The sequence below is a fragment of the Panthera uncia genome (genome assembly GCF_023721935.1).
Source record: "Panthera uncia isolate 11264 chromosome B2 unlocalized genomic scaffold, Puncia_PCG_1.0 HiC_scaffold_24, whole genome shotgun sequence".
NCBI classification, from domain to species: domain Eukaryota; kingdom Metazoa; phylum Chordata; class Mammalia; order Carnivora; family Felidae; genus Panthera; species Panthera uncia.
Genome location: NW_026057580.1, coordinates 17,434,767 through 17,456,185, shown reverse-complemented (window position 1 = coordinate 17,456,185; position 21,419 = coordinate 17,434,767). Strand labels below are relative to the sequence as shown.

Below are 21,419 nucleotides of genomic sequence, written 5' to 3'. Positions count from 1 at the left end.
GAATGTGGTCACATGGGAAGATACTGGTTACCAACTTATGTCTTATAAAGTCAAGATTAAATGAGGGGAAAATCAGGGCATTCTTTACTTAAAGATGCTTATTTAAGTAACACAATGGTTAGCTGGTACTTGAAAATGACTGGAGAAGTTGTATTAGATGACAGTTACTGGATGTCAAAATCAGACTGTTTTTGATCTGGCTATATTGATAACTTTTTTTCTTTTAAGATATTGACTGATGGCAATATATCTGTTCATGGCTGTAAGGATACTATATAAATCTAATCTCTTCTAAATATTATCTGAGGAAAATCAATTTTAAAAAAGGAACAGATACTGTTATTTGTCTAACGGAAACTGTTTTAGATGTGATGTACAATGTCAGGAAAAAAAAACCTTAAAAAGGATCAAGTGATTTATAGCCTCTGAGAGACATATAAATGTCTTCCCAGATTTACACCTCATCCTGTTCTCAAGTGTATCTGAAATAGAAACTTCTATTCTTTTTTCAAAGAAAAAATAAAATAAAATAAAAAACTAAGCAGAATAGGTGTTTTTTGTTTTTGTTTTTGTTTTTTGCCATAAGTAAAAATATCCACAGCATATTACCTTTCCAGGAAAACTACATTGGTTGAAGGTAATTAAATTTGAAATGTGTCCATCAAGCTAAAGTGAATTGTTAACCTGAGACTAAAAGGAAAAAGAAGGGAGGAGGAAGCTTGCTTACTAATATAAGATAAATTTAAAGAGATTTTCTTCTGCAAACCCACATTCATACATATTATCATTATAACACATAGTATCATTATACCTAGGAAAATAGAGGGATTTTTACGTTGTTGTAAACAGGATGCGCTCATCAGCCTCAGGAGCCTCTTCTATTTGTAGCTTATCAGAAAATCCCTAAGTCAAAATTACTATTTTTCACTTCTTAGTTCTATCACTTACTATTTGAGCAAGAGTATTTGAGGCAGGTATTTAGCCTCCCTGAGCCCCAGATTTTTCATTGCAGGATGGGGTAATAGTTGCCATTATAGGGTTTAATCGCTAGTGTTATTAGGATTAAACATTGGTATAAATGCACGTATACATCCAATTGGTTTAGAAGAGTGCCTGGCACACAGGACACATCAATAAACGCCATTTTTGTCATTGCTATTATCGTTATATAGCCCTGTTTCCCCATTTGAAAAACCTACCTTAATTTTAAGGTCTTCTTTAGGGCTGGAAATGGGATGAAATTGACTAAGGCACATTTACTTCTATTAAAAAATGAAATTGTTGGCCGGGTCGCAGCAGCTCGGGAGGCAGCAGGAGCGACAGCGGCCAGGCAGCCCAGCTTCGCGAAGGCTCTGGGCGTGCGGCGGCCCACAGGCACCTGCACGCACCGGCCGCGCCACCAGGATGCCCAGGAGGAAGGTCAATTCCCCCGAGGGGGCGGGAAAGGAGGAGCCCAAGAGGAGGTCGGCATGGTTGTCAGTTGCAAAACCTAGGGCTGCAAGAGTTGAAGCCAAAAAAGGCGGGAAAGGATAAATCTTGAGACAAAAAAGTGCAAAGAGGAAAAGGGGAGCAAAGGGAAAACAGGTTAAAGTGGCTCAGCAAGAAACAAAATGACTTACCTGCAGAAAACGGAGAAACTAAAAATGAGAGTCCAGCCTCTGATGAGGGAGGAGAGAAAAAAGCCAAGTCTGATTATCAGATCCCATGTCTTATCAGTGGCCACTGTCTCCCTTCCTGTACAGATCACAGGAATACTTTCATCAACTATTTTGTAAATCCAAGTTTTTTAGTAGCTCTAGAAACTACTAAAATATATATATATATATTTTTTTTAAGTATTTTTTTAAGTATTAAGAAGGAGGGAATCCCAACTTAGCCCATTTTTTAAGTGTAAATGCTTTTTTTTTTTTTTTTTTTTTTTTAGCAGTGAAGTCATTTGCTGGTTGTTTATTTTTTGGTACAACCAGGAAATAGTGGGATATTGAATATGGGAGGCTCTGATTGTCTTGGGTTTCAGCTTAACATTCCATAGATGGGGTAGTTTTTATATACTACAAAAACAAGCATCCTAAATGGCAATTTGGAGTCAGTCATGCATTTAATATGTCTTGAACATTTTAAATTATACTTCTATTACCATGTTGTTTTTGGTAGAATTGTTTCCTAAAGAAAGCCACTCCTTGATCTTGGCTCTCCCCGTCAGGATTTTGTGAATTCCGTAACATTCTTGGTCATAGTAGTCCAGTTTCCTAGTAACTTTGTTAATGTGCTGTGCAAGATTAAAAATTTGAGTATGTAGTATATCAAATTGTGAATTAATGGGACTTAACAATGTAACAGCATATCAATATTTGAAGATATTGGTACTTGATATACTGTTAAGGAAAGTTTGGCTCCAAATTTTAAGCTGGAGGGTCACTGGCATAACTTAGAAAAGAATCACAAGTACATGATTTTTTAGATTTTCGGTACATACATTCAGAAGTGTATACAAGTTGAATTGTCGGTACTGATCCTCAGAACAAGCAATAAAAACTGAAATATGAAAGAAAAAAATGAAATTGTCTATAGTAGTTTTATTGAATTTTGAAAATGTCATCTCTTCATCTTCCTCTTTGTCCAATTTTAGCAGCTATCAACCCATCTTTGGATATAGTTGCTACACAATTTCATAGCCTTGATAACAGCAGGTCACTTTAATGAGAGCAAACATCTAAGTCAAGATAAAGTGGTTGTATGTTGGTCTACTAGCAATGAAATACATTCAATGGCAGCAACTCTTAAGAAAAGCTGGTTAGAATACAAAAATGGCTCAAGTTACTTTGTACATGATGAAGCCCAAATGGGAAATTTGAACTTCTCTCTGCTCTTTTCCTTCTCTCCTCTCCCTTCCTCAAAGTTGAGTATTTCTTGACAATGAGTGAAACATGAGAGGATTTAGAAGACTTTTGTTTGAAAACTAAGCCAACCTGAACGATTTACATACTAATTTTGACAGGTGCACCTGCATTTATCTTTTGGTTGAGAATGCCAGGAAATTCTATCCAACCAAATAAAGAAAGTAAATCCTATAATTTTAGGTTCCAGTGCAGGTGAGTCATATTTAAACAAAACTTGTTTGTTAAACATATGCCCAACTGAAAGTTGAGGAAAATAGAAGGGCTCCTATAAGATAGGAATTTTAAATGACAGTGCACTAAGTTCTGCCACATATCTGTATAGGCTACCCATTCACCTTCCAAATCATAGTTTACCTTGCTTCTTTTATGCTATATATGAACACTATCTGCCATTCCAAAATATATATGTTTTAGCCTTGAAAGTTTGTGGCAAGTGGCACTCTCCACTTGTGGAGAGGAAGTGTTCCATAGCTGTCATGGTCTGTGCATATGAAAACTTACCTGAGTGAGGATACTACATAGGACAGTCATCTGAATTATTGGGACCCCACACAGTTAAATTTTACTTTTATTTGGGTCTGTGATTAACTCTTGAATTCGTCACAAAGGGTATACCAAAATTTAGTCTTCGAAGAAAATATTGTGTATGTTTTCGATTGCCTGCCACGTGCCAGAAGATACTGTAGACCTCTCAAAATTAGATCACATACTTTTCAAAGCTGTAAGAGGGTAATATGACCAGTTCATGCATGGTGAAGAACTGATTACTCAGTAAAAATGGTGAATAAAAATTCCAGCAGACATGCAATAACCTTGAATGGATGCTCTGAGATAAATAGCAGACATTTAATTAACTCGTCTTTCCCATCAAAAGCTATTATAAACATCGTGATTAATGAGAAAGATCTGTAAGTTGGGGCTCTATTTGTCACTCTAAAAGCAAAAGTTCCAAGTTTCCAAGTGAGGGGCTTTACAGATTTTGTATTACCTTGCACTTTTAGTTCCTTTGCCTGGCACTTAGCAGGCAGTCCCAAGTATAGCGAAATGTTTTCTTTAAACGCTGCACCGCAGGTTTCCTTTCTTGAAGACTTCCTCTAAGATCTATTAATGTTCTCCTTGACCATTATTTCCTAAAAGGATATTGCTTTTGACTCTTTCACTAAAGCTCCCTAGGGTTCCACATGACAGTGTGGTCTCCCTTACTGCAATGAGCTTTAGTTGGAACTTGTTTAACTAAGGTTGTGTTTCTGCCTGGAGGATATCAACACAGTTATGGCACCTTCTACCTTAACTGACAAGATCGTCTAGGCTAGAAAGAAAATTAATGAGAAATTGCAGTTATTTTAAAAAAATTTTTTACTGTTTATTTATTTTCGACAAAGAGAAAAAAACAGAGCATGAGTGGGAAAGGGGCAGAGAGAGAGGGAGACACAGAATGTGAAGCAGGCTCCAGCCTCTGAACTGTCAGCACAGAGCCCTATGTGGGGCTCAAAGTCATGAGCTGTGAGATTATGACCTGAGCCAAAGTCGGACACTGAAACAACTGAGCCATCCAGGTGCCCCAAGAAATTACATTTATTTGTTATTTTATTTTACAAATAAATAAAAGCAAATCAGACAATATACTGTAGTGTACAGAAAAGACTTTTAATATATTCAAATGATAATTTACTCATATATATATATATATATATATATATATACACACACACACATATACTTATTACTACAATGAGAAAAGGTTTATAGAAAGGGTTTTTTGTTTGATTTTTCTTTTAAGGGATAAATGTGCTTAGGTTTCTTTTAGATAAAGTATGCTTTGATGACAGTGGAAAATATTCTACATCTAGTCAATAACCCAACCAAAGAAATATGGTCATGCTACCTCCAAAGGCAAAGACACCTGGCAAATCTTAATTATGCCACAAAACTCCAGGGAGTTATGTAAAAGAATTAAGGCATTTCGGGATTTCTCAAGTTCCAGATAACCACACAGAAAATGCAAGTCATGAGCTAAAGGATAATAATGCTAGCAAACAATTGTGTTTCTATGTACCAGCTACTACACACACCTTATATATGACAGTACCACATTTCCACTGCACTAGCCAATAAATGAGTTCAATTCAGTCACTGTAAATCATTAGATTGTGACTGTTCCTTGTTTCATGGCTTCAGGCAAATAACCAGAGATACAGCAACAGAAATGTGAGTTCCCAGTTTTGGCAACTACTCAAAACAGTTTTTAGGACATTAGATGCTAACAGATCTATAAGGCTAATTTTAAGTGTGCATTGGAAATACATCCTGAAGAAGACTCACCCTCTGCAATATCATCACAAGTAACAGTTTTATAAATTCATAGACATTAAATTAATATGGACCAGTCTAAAAAAAAAAAAACCTCATTAAGAGGCATCCAGTCTCTTATAGGCTTCTTCAATGAAAGTTAACATATTTTTCATCTGGGATGAATTATGGAGAACATCCAAGTCCTTCAGAAGAGCATTATGGTTTGGAATTAACGTCAGAATTTCTTTCTGTGGGTATAACAGAATTAGTTTAAAATTAAAAAAAAAAAAATTGAGATATAATTGACATAGAACATTAATTTCAGGTATACAACACAATGATGTAGTATTTATATATTCTGCAAAACGATCACCACAATGAGTCTAGTTAACAATTATCACCATACATAGCTACAAATTCTTCCTGTGATGTGAACTTCTAAGATTTACTCTCTTAGCAACTTTCAAATATACAGTACAGTATTATTGACTAGTTACTGTGTTCTACATTATATCCTCACATTGATTTCATAACTGGAAGTTTATACTTTTTGACCATATTCACCCATATAATTAGTTTTTAATCTTTTATTATAAGAAATGTCAAATGTATGTTAGAGAAAATGGTACAAAGCCTCATATATCCATCATCCAAACTTCAGTACTCATCAACTTATTTCTGCTCTTTCAAATTTGTATTATTCTGTTTTCCCTCTGCCCATTTCCTCTCCTTTCACCCTAAATGGATTATACATAAGCCTATTTTAAATTGTTATTTTTTAAAGTTTATTTATTTTGAGAGAGAGAGAGGGAATGAGCATGCGTGGGGAGGGGCAGAGAAAGAGGGAGAGAAAGAGTCCCAAGCAGGATCCGCCCTGACAGGGGGCTTGATCTCACAAATCATGAGATCATGACCCGAGCTGAAATCAAGAATTGGATACTTAACCGACTGAGTCACCCAGGTGCCCTATTATAAACATTTACACTATAATACCTACTGGGAACCTGTGAAGGCAGATACCAGCGTATAGTCGGCTACAAATAACACAGCACTATTTTATGAAGAGTTATAGGCCATTTTTAGAAGCATAAACTCAACTATTGGAATTTACTTCCAGAAATCTATCCTACACTTATGACCACACAAATATGTAAAGATGTATGTATAAGGGTGTACTGAGCAAATAATTGCAAATAGTCTTCATTTTAGTAATTCACAAATTATGGAATGGTATATTCATATAATGGGATGTTATAAAGCTATTGACAAGAATGAGACAGATCTACAAGACGCTCACAAAGAAAGATGTTCAAACCATTTTGTCAAATGAGAAAAATAATGTTTACTAAAAACTTATGTATTTCATTTGTTTAAAAAAAAGAAAAGGATATTATGGTTTTATATATGCAATTCATAACTGGTGACATAGTTGATATGGTAAATTGGCATTTACCTGAAGTGTGGGAGCTTTGAGACTCTTCTGAGAAAGTTCTGGAAGACAGAGTACCCCACTATCTATCTGAAATTTCTAAAGTTGAAAAAGAAAGCTACAGATTATTTCAAAAGGCTGATTTCTCTCTTCTTACATTCAAAAGTTGTCTTGGTGGAAAGTAAGCATTAAAACTTTTATCCACACTCTAGCAATACATTATTAAGCAATTACCTGTTTTACTTTCTCTTCCTCTTCTTCCACCTCACTTGTCAGAATTTGAATTTTGTTCTTTAGGCTGTGAATACTCCCAGTCATTGACTCTATGGTCTCTAGTATTTTATCTATTTCCTCCTGAGTCCGAAATAAAAAGTTAATATTTTAAACTGAATATATTATTAATTGAAACCCAAATAGGTATTGATATACATATACATATTTAAAAAAAATATCTCATACACTGAAACACTTTTGGAAGAAACCGGTATATTTCTTTTTTTTTCTTTCAAAAAGTAGACTTCCTAGAAACTAATTTACCAATATAATAATGCATTGTAAGGAAACTTAATTTCCCTGGAACAAGGAGATATATATACCCCATGTACAAGAGTATTTCCTCAAAAACTAGGCAAAACTGCTACAATCAGAGATCCTGGAAGATCCGTGCAAATGTGGCAGAGCCCCAGGACTGATGGCCTAAAAATCTGTGCTTTGCCTGTTCATCTCTATCCCCACCACACAAACCTGGCAATCACTCATCTTTCTATTCTCCAGTTTTCCCACTTCTGGAGCACTGTCATGTTATATAGTTGCAATAATACAGTATGTGTAGCCTTTTCAGTTTGGTTTCTTTTATAATATGCATTTAAGGTTCCTCCATGTCTCATTAGGGCTTAATAGCTCATTTCTTTTTAGTGGTGAATAATATTGTCTGATGTGCCACAGTTTATCTATTTGCCTACTGAAGGACATCTTGGACTTTTCCAACTTTTGGCAATTATGAATAAAAGCTACCACAAACACCCATATGCAATATACCAAGGAGCGTGACTGCTGGATTGTGTGGTAAGAGTAGGTTTCATTTTGTTTAAGACGCTGCCAAACCGTATTCCCAAGTGCTGTACCATTTAGCATTCCCACCAGCTAGAGTTCTGTTGCTCCACATCCTTGTCTGCATTTATTGTTTTCCATGTTCTAGATTCTGGTCATTATAATAAGTGCATATGAAGGAAGTCTCTTTTCATCTCTTGTTTTCCACTCCAATTTTTTTGGTTACTTCCAGTTTACTTGTACTAGAAACTAGAGAGTTTGCTTTCTAGCATTTGCTGGTCAAGTTTCACCTGTTCCTCAGCCCTGAATTTCCTGTGACTTGGCTTTTGGATTTTGAAGAGTGCTGTCCAATACCACTATATGTAAGGTGCATGTATTCCCTTCCTGCCATAACAAACACAAAGTTGGTGGCTTAAAACAGAAATTTATTCTCTCACAGTTCTTGAAGGCAGATGTCCAAAGCAAGGTGTTGGCAGGGCAGATTCCAGATCCCTCTGGAATATCTAAGGGAGAATCCTCTCTTGGTTCTTCTGGCTTCTATGGCTACAGCACTCCAATTTCTGCATTTTTTTTTTTTTCCCCACACAGACATTTCCTCCACGTCTCCGCATAAGGCCACTTTTGTCTCTTTACTAGACAACTGTCTTTGGATTGAGGGCCCACCCAAGATAATCCAGGATGATCTCGAGATCCTTAATTATATCTGGGAAGACTCTTTCCAAATAAGGTCACATTCGCAGGTTCCAGGGTTAGGACTTGGGCATCTCATTTTGGGGGCCACCATATGACCCAACCCAGAGGAAATGAATAACAGCACTGAATACAGAAAACAGTATTAATAGGACTACAAATTTCCATTGTAATTAAAAAATTATTTTGTTGCATTGCTTTGGTTATCTTCTTTGGGTATTCCTACCCTACCTATGCCATATCTTCTTTGCTGAGCTCTTACATTTGTCACTTTTTCTCAATACCTTTAAAAATTTCCATGTTTCTTTTTGATTCTTAAAATTTTATCTTTATTTTGTTTATTGTAAGCATTATCTGTTGTGTTTAATTCTCCTTCTAATTTAGTCTGTACACCTGAAAGGTTTCTTTCTTTTACTTACTTTTAATTCTTCCCTGAATTCTGTAGCTGCAGTTTTTGGTATCTCTAATCCTGATTAATCATTTTTTCCATACCCTCTATAGTTTTTCTGAATTTCTTTGTTTGCTTGACAATTAGGTTAGTGTTCATCTGTTTTGTGAACACATGTTTTTGGTATGCTTTTGTTATCTGTGGATATTTTTTGTCCTTATTTGTATATTTTCTTACGTTAACTTTGGTTGTGAAATTCTATGGTTCTGTTCTTAGGCAGAGATCCACAGAGATTAAAACACTAAGGCCCAGCAGATCTTTTACCACCTTCTCAGAGTCACTCCAAGACTTTGCTGACTGCCTTTTCCCTAGTATCATCACGGAGTGAGAGAGCTCAATGAACACACTGTTGTTGCATGAATACAACTTGTTACTCATCAGCTGATACAGGTTTTGGAAAGTCACCATCAAGAATAACTCTAGGCTACAGTGGGGAAAAGCAGCGGTTCTAAGACACACAGCGGAAAACTGATGGATACAGACAAAACCTACAAACTCCTAGTTCAAAGGCTCTATTATATCAATGAAGAACTCTTATACCAAAATGCCAACAGTGCTTCCATTGAGTAACTGAATATTAAGCAAGCAAAACCAAGACTGTTGTAATGTTGTGATATAAAAAATATGTATTTGGTCTTCATCCCTGGTTTCTGGCACAGAGCCTCTAAAATCCTTGTAATCTGCTGAGTGATTGGGGTGACAGTAGCATCTTTTCTATTCATAATAAGCCCCTTTCAACCTTACCTGAGTTTATGCTAATAATGAATGATTTAGAGAGGACAGAGTCTGGTTGCCAGAGCAACCCATCATGTCAGTACAGGGTTGGAACTTTTAGCCCCACTCCTCGATCTCCTGAGAAGGGGAAAGGGGCTGGAGATTCAGTTATGCTCACGTGATGAAGCTTCCATAAAAACTGTAAACACTGGGTTCAGAGAGCTTCTAGGTTAGCAAACACGTTGGGGTGCTGGGAGGGCAACACCCTTCCCCTATACCCTGCCCTATGTATCTCTTCCATTTAGCTGTTCTTGAATGTATCCTTTATAATGAACGGGTAATAGTAAGTAAAGTGACTTCCTGAATTCTGTAAGCTGTTCTAGCAAATTACTGAAAGTGAGGAGAGGGTCATGGCAATACCTGATTTGTACTTGGTTGGTCAGAAGTACAGGAGTGGATGGCAACTGTCATCTGAAGTGGGGGGCAGTCTTGTGATACTGAGCCCTTAACCTGTGGGGTCTGTACTAATTTCAGATAGTGTCAGAATTGAATGAAATTGTAGGACACCTAGTTGGTGTCTGCAGAGAACTGGAAAAGTGCTTCGTGGAAAACCCACGCATTTGGTGTCAGGGGTGCTGAGTACAGAGAAAACAGTTTTTTCCATTTAACTCTATTTACCCTTTTGGCATATGGAGGTCCAGTTTTTGCTGTAAAACAGAAATGCTTCTAAGTATTATAAAAATCACAGTATCATTTACTATGTTTGATCACTTTCAAGTGGTTTATGCAAATATTAAATGTTAAGATAACATTTGCCATCATTTACTTTAAAATCACCTTAAAAAAAAAAAAAGTCAAACTCACAAAAAAGAGTAACAAAGTGGTTACCAGGGCCTGGGGGGATGGAGGAAATGGGGAGAGGTTAGTAAAGGGTACAAATTTTCAGCTATAAGATGAATGAGGTGTGACGACCTAGTGTGAAACAAGGTGATTATAACTGACAACACCATACTGTACACTTAAAATTTGCTGAGAGAACTTAAATGTTCTTACCACACACAAAATAAAAAAATCATGTGAGGTGATGATGTGTGAATTTACCAGATGAGGGAATGAATGCTTTCACAAAGTGTACATATATCAAGTCACTATAATGTACGCTTCAAATATCTTAAGATTATAGGCCAAGAAAGCTGAAATTAAAAAAATAACCTGTATAAATGTCATCCAGGTGCTCATTACATGGTGGAACTATATCAGTAGTGAAAATATACTCTTAAAAAGTAGTAACAGTGGGATAAAAACTTGGTTATCATCTCACACCATGAAGGAAGTGGAGTTTCTATTTAAAACGTATATAATTCATTAATTTATAATATATGTAAATTATATACATTTCATTAATTTATAATATATGTAAATTTGTTGCTCAGAATCAAATCCATCCAATGTTGATTGTATGGAAAAACCAGAATAAAATGTGAATTCTGAATTATTAGAAATCCTTGGACATGCACATTCCTTGCATAAACTACCACCCAAACTGTATTTTCTGAATTGCTAACAAAGACCTATGCGCCATTACCCACGAACTGCTCTGAAGTGGCTAAGGGATATAACGTCTAACTATTTAATAAGCCCCCTAAGTTTGCTTTTCTTAAATGTTCAAATATCGACTAATTAAAAGTCTGAAGTTAATCATGATACCCAATGTTATCTCCCATTACCTTCTACAAGAAAATGATCAAGAATCAGAATTTGAAGTTGGGCTAAGGTCTACATCATAACTTGAAGCAATATGTGTAAGTTTTAGCTAAAAGTATTGGATGTCTCCATTTTTCACATTTGTAAAATGAGATCACATGGCATAGACCTCTTTAAGTCATTTTTAGAATTAAGGGATATAACTATAAGTGCCTAGAGTAGTGCCTAGAACATAGAGAGCCCTCATTACATGTTAGCTATAATGATAATAAACAACAATAATAATGATGACCATGCTCTTCTTGTCAATAAGTACCATATACAGAATGGAAAAACTAATATGTTTTGAAATTCTATAGCATTTAGTGATGACCTCCTGTAATTTGATAATCCAAAGTAGTAGTTCAGTTAAAGTCAGATAAAAAAACAGAATTGCTAATCATTAATATATTAGAAGTACTTTTAACTTTAGAGGCCCAAAGTTTAGGCAAAGTTTCTGCTTTGACTAATAATAATAAAAATAATAATAATAATTTAATGAATTACTTGTTCTAATATCAGTATTCATTACTCAGAGAATATCATGATAATTAAAAAAATTTCTTGTTTTCTTCCCCTTTCTCCTAACTCTCTAATTACGGACTCCCTGTTCAAATATCATACCTGCAATAATGCCAGACCTTCTTCATTAGCTCTGTGCTCTGCCCTTTCCATTTTCAGTAGACTTGACACATTAGTTAAATCTTTCAGCTTTTTGGGAGGGACTTTAAGATTTTCACACAGTTGTAGCAATCTTAGGGATAAAATAAAAACATAATTATATTTACTTTTTTAGTACCATTATTTTTGGTTTTGTTCTGTTTGAAGTACTGTTGCCATCTCTTCTCTGACCTCATATTCCCAAGGGCTATAATATTCTTTTATTAACAGTGGCTAACATTAGCAGTGAGTCACCCATAAAAAGCCAAGACATCATCTTTAAACCTTTCAATTTATTAAGATTTATCTCAAATCATAGGGCACTTAAGCTGCTTCATAAAAGGAAAAAATTCTATTTTACATATTTAACAATTAATTGTATTATATACATTTATTTATACAATTTAATTTTTATACAATTTCATTTATACATATTTTAAAGTAAAACTTTCCTTGTATCTTCTGAAAGTGTTTCCTGGACTATTATAGCACATAATTCTATCGGTTATTGTGATTGTTGGATAAAAGATGGAACACTACTCTGTAAGTCATAATTATGACCCTGGATGCTATATTTCAGTTGTCTCAGACAATGTAACCAATGAAAAAGAACTTCTATATCAGTTACTCTAACAACGGCTTTGAAGATAAGTGAGTGCCATAGAGTTTAAGGCAAATAAAACATTAAGATTAAAGTGCTTTGTTCAGAGGCGCCTGGGTGGTTCAACTGGTTAAGTGTCTGACTTTGGCTCAGGTCATGATCTTGTGTTTCATGAGTTCGAGCCCAGTGTTACACTCTGTGCTGACAGCTCAGAGCCTGGAGCCTGCTCTGGATTCTGTGTCTACTTCTCTCTGACCCTCTCCCGCTATGTCTCTCTTTCTCTCAAAAATAAATAAACATTCAAAAAATAGAGTGCTTTGTCAAAAGTACTATCATCATAAATACTATTCAATATTAAAGTTAAGAAATCCTTTCTAAATATATAAAGGAAAAAAATTAAAGAACAAATTAAAAACAAAAAGATAAAAAAACATTAAAAACAGAAAAAAATTAACAAAACAAGGCTAAGAAAGCCTCCTTCAAACCAGGTTGATTAGATCACCAATAGAAACTAACCTATTACTACCCTCACTTGTAGCAGGGAGCAATACAGCTTTCCTAGATTTGATTCTTGAATTCGAGGAAGAAATCAAGGAGGAAAATCTAAATTTGGTTGCTTTTACCTAGCAGCAGCATTTTGGCATTCTCCAAAACCCTACAACTTAAGATTTGTAGGGTTTTAACAAGAGTGGAAACCAAAACTCATCTTCCAAAAAATACCAGATAAGAACGGTAAACTGCTAACTTCGAATTGCTCAACATGAAGGGAGTTAAAATTGACAAAATATTTTTTCAAATCCCAATACAAAACAATGAACTGTAGAAGTAGGCATTTTGTGATTTTCAGACTCTTCTTAATAAATTCTCTTAACTTCAGAATTACATGCAGCAGCAGTTTAGAATATACATTTCCAAATTGTTCATCTTCTTAAAACAATAGAAGCAAAAACAACAACAACAACGAAAACTCAGTATGAAAGAAAAACTTTATATCCCACAAATGTCTGTTCTGGTAACATAGGAACAGATCAGATTTTTACTAATTATGTTCTAACAATTTTCTATTGCATAACTATATTACCTTTTCTTTAGATAGTTAAGATGATACTGAACTTGTTCATGTTCTCTAATATTGTTACTCAAAATTGTTCTGGAAAAGAAAAAAGATATTGAATAAGTAGTAGTTTGAAATACAACTAATACAATGTTTACTTTTTTCTCTCTGATTTCTTTCATGTGTCTCTTACTAGCCAGGAAGAATCAATCACTTTTTATTTTATGTTAAATACATTTTAAGCAGAGATAGAATCAAAATTCTTTTTATTACATTTTATTATTGTAATTAATTTAGATGAGTTCAGTTTCTTGATGGCAGAATCCATCTTTATATCCCCTTTAGCATGATGGTAGCTTACATATAGTGCCAATTCAACTCAACTTCTTCCTAAATATCCCTAGTGAGGGAACAACTTTAAAGTTTACAAATAACAAGTTATGCCACATAGGCTTTGTTTTTCTTTCTTTGATGGAATGATAAGCTTTTGAAATTAATAAAGACTTCTTGCTTAAGGCTAATAGCATCACAAGACATTACGTGTATCTTCTTCTGAAAGAGAAAAATACCCTACCACCATAAAACAAATAATGACAGTTAAAAGGATACCGTTTGTAGGAAACATTTGAGTACAAATCAGGAGTGAAAAAATTTCATACTTACATTATTACTGATTCCATCATAGCTTGTAAATGCTCTCTGCTCCTCTTTGAAAGAGGCTGCCAGGTTTTTCTCTTGTTGAATGCTACCTTTACCCGTTTTAGATTAGTATGCTCTGTTTGTCCTGTTACTGGTGAGAAAAGAGACTCTGGTCAATCTCAAAGTTTTATGTTTTTACTTAGGAAGAGTTTCAAGTATAAATTTACTTTAAAAAGCTAATAGAATTACAAGAACCAAAATATTATAAAACTGCAGGAATCGTTTAACTTCTTTTTTATTGCACAGCCATAATATGTCAAGTGTCAAATATGAATATGCTGTCTATTATTATGTTAGCTAAAATATTAGTAGCTGACATTGCAGATGCAAACCCAAGACAATTCTAAATGAAGAACCAGGCTACACTTATTAGGATTCAATATAAAAGTCTGGTTCCCAGAAATGATATAAATTAAAGAGCTTCATTGAGAAGACTAGAAACTATTTCTACCAAATGTTGAATGGCAACTGGAACAAAATATTCAGGGTCTCCTAGGTTGTTGATGTTGTTCTACTTATAAGGGATAAACAAAGGAGATATGCTACTGGCTCCTCTGAAGATTAGTTCTGGAGAGAAGGGAGATAAAATAATTATAATTAGAAGTATGCAAAACATTACAAAAGAAAAAGTTCTATGTACTATGTGCACTACAGTAATATAAAACCAGAGGACCTAGCTTGGTCTTGGTGAGAAGACGCAGGGAATTCCTCAAAGAAGTGATGCTTAAGTAAAGATGACTGCTCCAAACTAATTTACTCCAAACAAAATTGGACAGTAGCTCCAAACTAATCTATACAATGGTGGTAGGACAGAAGCATATCTGTTTTAAAGAGAAATCAGTAGAGAAATCATGTGTCTCCATGTCACAAATCAGTAATAATTCAGACTATGGGACACCGGTTTTTTCTAGTTCCTATCAATTTAGAATCCTACACAATATTTTGCTAGAGGTGGTAAGTAAAATTTCAGTTGAAGAAAATAACTGACTAACAAGTACTACTTATTCTTGCAAAAATGAGAATGCAGCTGTTTATCACTATCTTTTCCAGAACTCATAAACAAGATGCTGAGAATTTTTTCATGAATACAGATAGTATTGAGACCGACAGACAAGTTAAATAAGCTAGAGAAAATAAATACCTTCAGAAGGCAGATGCTTTGGATTTTTATTTTTTGCTGTGTTTCTAACCTAAAGGAAAAAACACATGCACACATAATTAAGCATCAGGTAAAAAGATAGCGTTTTTGATATATATTTGTCATGTACGTCGAAGAGTATCCATATATCTTCCGACAAGATGGAAAAAAGTAGATTGCCACTTCTGCAGAACAAGAGTGTGTATTTATCACAGGCAGCAGATATACTAAAGCAATTCCTGGACAATGGTGATAATGTACAGCAGAATTCCATACAATGTCAAAGAATGTTTTAAAGAAATTGTTAGTCATTTTGCCTGTGAAATAGTGTTATATACTTCACCTACAAAAAAACATAGGGAAAAATACATTTTTAAAATTATTTTATAATAAAAATTTTGGAAGAGAGGGGCACAATGATGGTAGACAGAAGCTAATTTCTCCCAAAGTAATTTTTCTCTATGATTATAAATATATCTTCTCCTAACTCACAGATTTTCCTTTTAACATAGAATCTCTATACACTTTATTCCTAGTCTTCACATTTAAACCTTAGCAATGCCCCATTACCCCTTCCTGCAAATAATTCTCTGATCAATATCTTTGGAAATTGAAATACATAATTTTCATCTGAGAACTTTTACAAATCATATTGCAACAGCTCCCACATAGTATGAATTACTACAATTTGTAGTAAAACTGCCTTTTAGTCTTCACATATTCCTTCACATAGAACAGATGATACTTTCAATCACAAAGTTCTAAATGATAAACTCAGTATTTTTATTACCTTTCTCTCTGGTAACTCCACTTCTTCATCATCAGTTTTTCGTTTTGGGTTTTTTTTTAACTGTTGAGATCTTTTCTTGGAAGCCCCTGCTTTGTTAGACATCTTGATTAAACAGAACAATCATAACAAAAAGTCTGGAAAGATAAAAGGACACAGAAAAGCTTAAGCCTACATAACAAATTTTGTTAAAAAGAGCTACCTATACATGTTCCAAATTTGCTTTAAAAAAATCGTAATGGGGGCGCCTGGGTGGCGCAGTCGGTTAAGCGTCCGACTTCAGCCAGGTCACGATCTCGCGGTCCGTGAGTTCGAGCCCCGCGTCAGGCTCTGGGCTGATGGCTCGGAGCCTGGAGCCTGTTTCCGATTCTGTGTCTCCCTCTCTCTCTGCCCCTCCCCCGTTCATGCTATGTCTCTCTCTGTCCCAAAAATAAATAAAAAACGTTGAAAAAAAAAATTAAAAAAAAAAATCGTAATGAAAGTTTTGGGACAGTATTGTTTTTAGAACATTTAAACATATTTCAAAACAAACATCAGTTATTATTAAAGTAAGTGTGTCTAATTCAATTTCATTCTTAAAAATATCTTCCATTTTTATGGCTTTACAAAATTATGTGAAAATGCTTTTGCATTTCTTACTTTATACTTCCTCAATACAGTAACATTATCTCCATGTTTAGATCCAAGAAAATGGAAATATAAGGTATTAAATTGTCTTACTCTAGTCACAGATATTCTCCATTCTCCTTATGAAAGGAGATAATCTTTAGGATCATATTATGAATCTATGTTGTGGAAATTCAGGTGGAAAATTCACTCATAAGGATTTAAGCTCTAACTCTGCCTGGGCTATTTGCCTTTTAAAAAAGCACAGAAGTATACTGATTACCCTGTCCTCCCACAAATTACAAACAGGCACAGAAGTGGATGAAGATGTCAATGACAACATTTAGAATGACTCCTTTTCCCTATCTACTAACTAGTAAGTCACCAAACTTTTCACTGTTAAAAGGAACAGAGGAATAGGATGTTTATTCTTGCATTAGACCATAAGGAGTAGGTAGCATAGAAGTTAGGTACAGTATACATGGAGGGGTGTGTGAATGTGTTTGCAGACATACCTGGGAGATATTGCAGATTCTGTTCTAGACCACTGCAATAAAATGAATATTGCAATAAAGTGAGTCAAATGAAATTTTTGGTTTCATTTGGATGTAAAAGTTATGTTTACATTATACTGTAGTCTAGTAAGTGTGCAATAACATTATGTCTAAAAAAACAACCAATGTACATACCTTAATTAAAACATACTTTATGGCTGAAAAATGCTAACCATCATCTGAACATTCAGCAAGTCAATCACTGATCACCAAAACAAATATCATAATAGTGGAAAAGTTTGAAATATTCCAAGAATTCCCAAAATGTAACAGAGACAGGAAGTGAGCAAATGTTGTTGGAAAAATGGAGTCAAAAGACTTGCTGATGCAGGATTGCCAAACCTTCAATCTGTAAAGAACACAGTATCTGTGAAGTATGATAAAATGTGTGATAAAATGAGGTATACATATATGTGTGTGTATACATTACATATATATGTTTTCTAGGCATATACAGTTAGATATGTATCGGTCACCATTTAAAATTTTAGAGTTTAAATATACACGCAGATTGAGAGATAATAAAGGAGGTACTTCGGATAAATCTATTTCTTCAAATTTTAAAAGGTGGAGTTTCAAGCTTTTTTTCAGTAAGATTAACACAAATAGTGAGACATAATTAATTGAACAATCACCAACTACACTTGAGGACTACTTGTAAAATCGTTGACAAAAAGCCGTGGAAGTTAAAATACACTTTACCCTGCTCTTGAACAATGTGGTGATTTACACCTAGTCTCTCGTGTTATATTTCTGAGATGCCCGATTTTCTCAACTTGTCATCCATGCCCTTATACTTCCCCTACTTAAAAAAGCCAAACCACGTGAGAGTTTCACTTGTGGACCTCTCCTGGAAGGCTGCCATATATACAGCAGTACAGGTTGTTCACTGAAGAGTATCTGGGCGAGGGAGCAAGAGAGGGCTGGAATTTAGTACTCACTTCATCCGATAGGTCAAAAATGGTGCAAATTCCTTCTCACTCCAATTATTGAGAGATGGAGTCTATGTTCCCTTATCTTAAATCCTGGCATTCTACTGTTTGAACAATAGAATACGGTGGAAATGATTCTGTACCAGTTTCCTGGCCTAAACATGGAAAGAATAGCAGCTTCAACTTCATCATGTTTAGGATATTTGGTCTAGGAACCCAGCTACCATGCTATAAGGAAGGCTAACATGGGGAGGAACTGAAGCCCCAGGCAAAATCCCCAGCTGAACTCCCAACAAGCAGCCAGCACCAACTTGCCAGCCTGGCATGTACCTGAGCCAATCAATATGCCGCAGCTGATCCTGTATGGAAAAGATATGAGTCAGTCCTACCAAGTTGTTTCTGATCCCAAATTCTGGAACAAAATAAATTATTTTCTCAAGTTAAAAAAAAAAAAAAATCCTTCCCCAATACCTAGCATACCACACCCAAACTCTTTACCATGCCATTTACAGTCCTGAACAATCTAGCCCTGCCTAGCTCCATATTTTTCTCCCACTACTCCTTGTAAGACTCTCTCTCTCTAGTACATTTGAGGATTTCCTGAACACACTTTGAGTATGCATGCACTATGCCCTCTACCTGAGCTGCTCGCTTGCCTCCGTCCACCCTCCCAGAGCATGAACCACCTGTTCTCCATGCCTCCTAACCACACCACTCCACTCTAAAAGTCTGTGGGCTCTTATGGTCTCTAACTTTCAGCTGGCACTTATGTATAGTTTGGTTCTGTTTATCAATTTTTCTTGATATTCTTTATTCAAGAACATACAATTTACTGCTACTCCAAATTTAACTCACAAACTGTGACAGTCCTTTTAAATATAGAAACTGACAGTATCCCTTTAGAAACTTTTATTGCAATTTGGCAACAATTTTATGTATGCTGAACTTGATTATAAAATAATTGGCTGTTTTTTCTTTTTAAATGTCATTTTCCCAGTAATTTATTAAAAACAAACAAACAAACAAACAAACACCACTTTCTTTTTTAGAGACGTTTTAGGTTCACAGCAAAATTAAGCAGCAAGTATGTAGAGTACCCATATACCCTCTGTAACCACTCACTACCCCCAGCCTCTTCCACTACCAACATCCCACACCCGAGTGGTACATTTGCTACAATTCATGAACTTCCACTGATATATCATATCACCCAAAGTTTACTAGCATTCATTCTTGGTGTTATATACTCTACGGGTTTGACTAGTAATTAATTTTGGGTTGTACTGTACAAAAGAATCAGTTGTGACAGATTAAAAGTAAATAAATAAATAAATAAATAAATAAATAAAAGTTGGTCTTTGACTACTGGCAAGAGGAGATGCACCATTTTCATCGATACCTATTTGAGGCACTAAACCATAGCGCAAAAAGTTTCTCAACCTCCGCACTATCAACATTTTGGATGGTTAGGTAACTCTTTGTTGTGGGAGATGCATTGTAAGATGTTTAGCAGCAGTTATGGTCTCTACTTGCAAGCACCCTTTCTTTGCAGCCCCTCAAGTTGTGACAACTAAAACTGTCCCCTGGTGGGAATGGACATCAGATTGAGAACCACTGCCAAGAGCAAGTCAGGGATAAGGATAAATGGCCTAGTTCCCAATCTTGACTCTGCCATTTAACTAGCTGTACAATTTTAGGCAAGTAAAGTTGTTCAATTTCCCCACTGGTAAAATGGGTTAAGGTTAAAAAGCACCAACATTAAAGGTTTTTGTGAAGCTAAAATTTTGTACAGAATACGTAAAATGCGTAGAACATAGTAAGAATTCAATAAAGAACTGTCATAATTTTCTATCACTTTTGGGCTAATTGTAAAGGAACTAGAATAGAAATTTTAATATAAATGTAAAAGGAATAGAAATTTTGCCGTTTTAAATTTTTTTTTTTTCAACGTTTATTTATTTTTGGGACAGAGAGAGACAGAGCATGAACGGGGGAGGGACAGAGAGAGAGGGAGACACAGAATCGGAAACAGGCTCCAGGCTCTGAGCCATCAGCCCAGAGCCTGACGCGGGGCTCGAACTCACGGACCGTGAGATCGTGACCTGGCTGAAGTCGGACGCTTAACCGACTGCGCCACCCAGGCGCCCCCGAAATTTTGCCGTTTTAGATCCACAGGAAACCACAGCCTAGCGGTAGTGGGTAGAGACAGATATGAAAACAATTGCTATATAAAATTACATACCATGTGAAAAAGCTAGAAAAGACAAATAAGTGAATGACTCGAATTGATGTGTGTGGGGGTGGGGGAAGAATGCTACATGCTATGCAGAAAAAAAAAAAAAGTAACATGTGAGTTACATTTTGAAATATTTAGCCAGAAGGACCAGGAATGAAGTATTTGAGAGAAAACAGCAAAAGCCTGATGGTAGAACAGTTTAAAAGAAACTGGTCTGTTCAGGGACAGGGAAAAATGCAGCGATATTTTAATGTGTATGGGAGTAATGGACAGAAATAAGACTGAGTAATGGGACAGAAATAAGACTGGAACGGTGGTTTGCGGCCAGACACTATACTGCAGTAAAGAATTTACCCTTACTCTGTAGGAAACAGGGAGGCCTCCTACGCTGTCCTGTTTTCCTTATCGGTTTGCTGAAATTCGTGGAAACCAACTCTCTCATCTAGGGCTCTATATAGGCACAAAGGGCGAGCGCCAAGTCTGGCAAAACACAAAAATACTCTATGTTTACCTCCTGACAAATGCCTCGGGATAGCAACGCTGCCGACCGAAGTTACCTTAGTGCCCAAAGATACTAATCTCTACAGCTGCACTTCGCCCCAAGATGCGCCGCAGGATATTGTGGAAAACGAACGAGGAGGAAGATGAACTGGGGAAAGGAGGAACTGAGGAGCCAGGCGTGGCTTCACTCCGGCCTCGCCAGTCACAGTTCAATCCTTGGCCCCAAAAGTGATTTCCCTCTCACTGGAAAATCATCTCACGCTCCCGAAATACAAGCCGCGGAGACTGCCATAATCGCACTGGCCACAAAACTCATTCCGCAAGCTGGACGCACCGGCCGATAAAAAGCGTTCATTACTCACCAAAGGTGCCTACTGAATGCTCC

General features: G+C 35.8%; 1 protein-coding gene and 1 pseudogene across 1 annotated transcript; one reads left to right on the top strand and one right to left on the bottom strand.

Annotated features, from left to right (window-relative positions):
• The first annotated feature begins 1,404 nt into the window (after positions 1 to 1,404).
• On the top strand, positions 1,405 to 2,700 carry LOC125938206 (non-histone chromosomal protein HMG-14-like; annotated as a pseudogene).
• A 1,592-nt stretch (positions 2,701 to 4,292) lies between these two features.
• On the bottom strand, positions 4,293 to 20,182 carry CENPQ (centromere protein Q). Its single transcript, XM_049653797.1, has 10 exons — positions 18,307 to 20,182; positions 17,501 to 17,714; positions 16,209 to 16,342; positions 15,422 to 15,470; positions 14,245 to 14,371; positions 13,609 to 13,677; positions 11,891 to 12,020; positions 6,856 to 6,975; positions 6,646 to 6,720; positions 4,293 to 5,440 (listed from the first exon to the last, which is right to left on the bottom strand). The coding sequence occupies exons 3-10, from the start codon at positions 16,308 to 16,310 to the stop codon at positions 5,309 to 5,311; spliced, it is 804 nt and encodes a 267-aa protein (XP_049509754.1). The 5' UTR covers positions 16,311 to 16,342; positions 17,501 to 17,714; positions 18,307 to 20,182; the 3' UTR covers positions 4,293 to 5,308.
• Between the last annotated feature and the right edge of the window lie 1,237 nt (positions 20,183 to 21,419).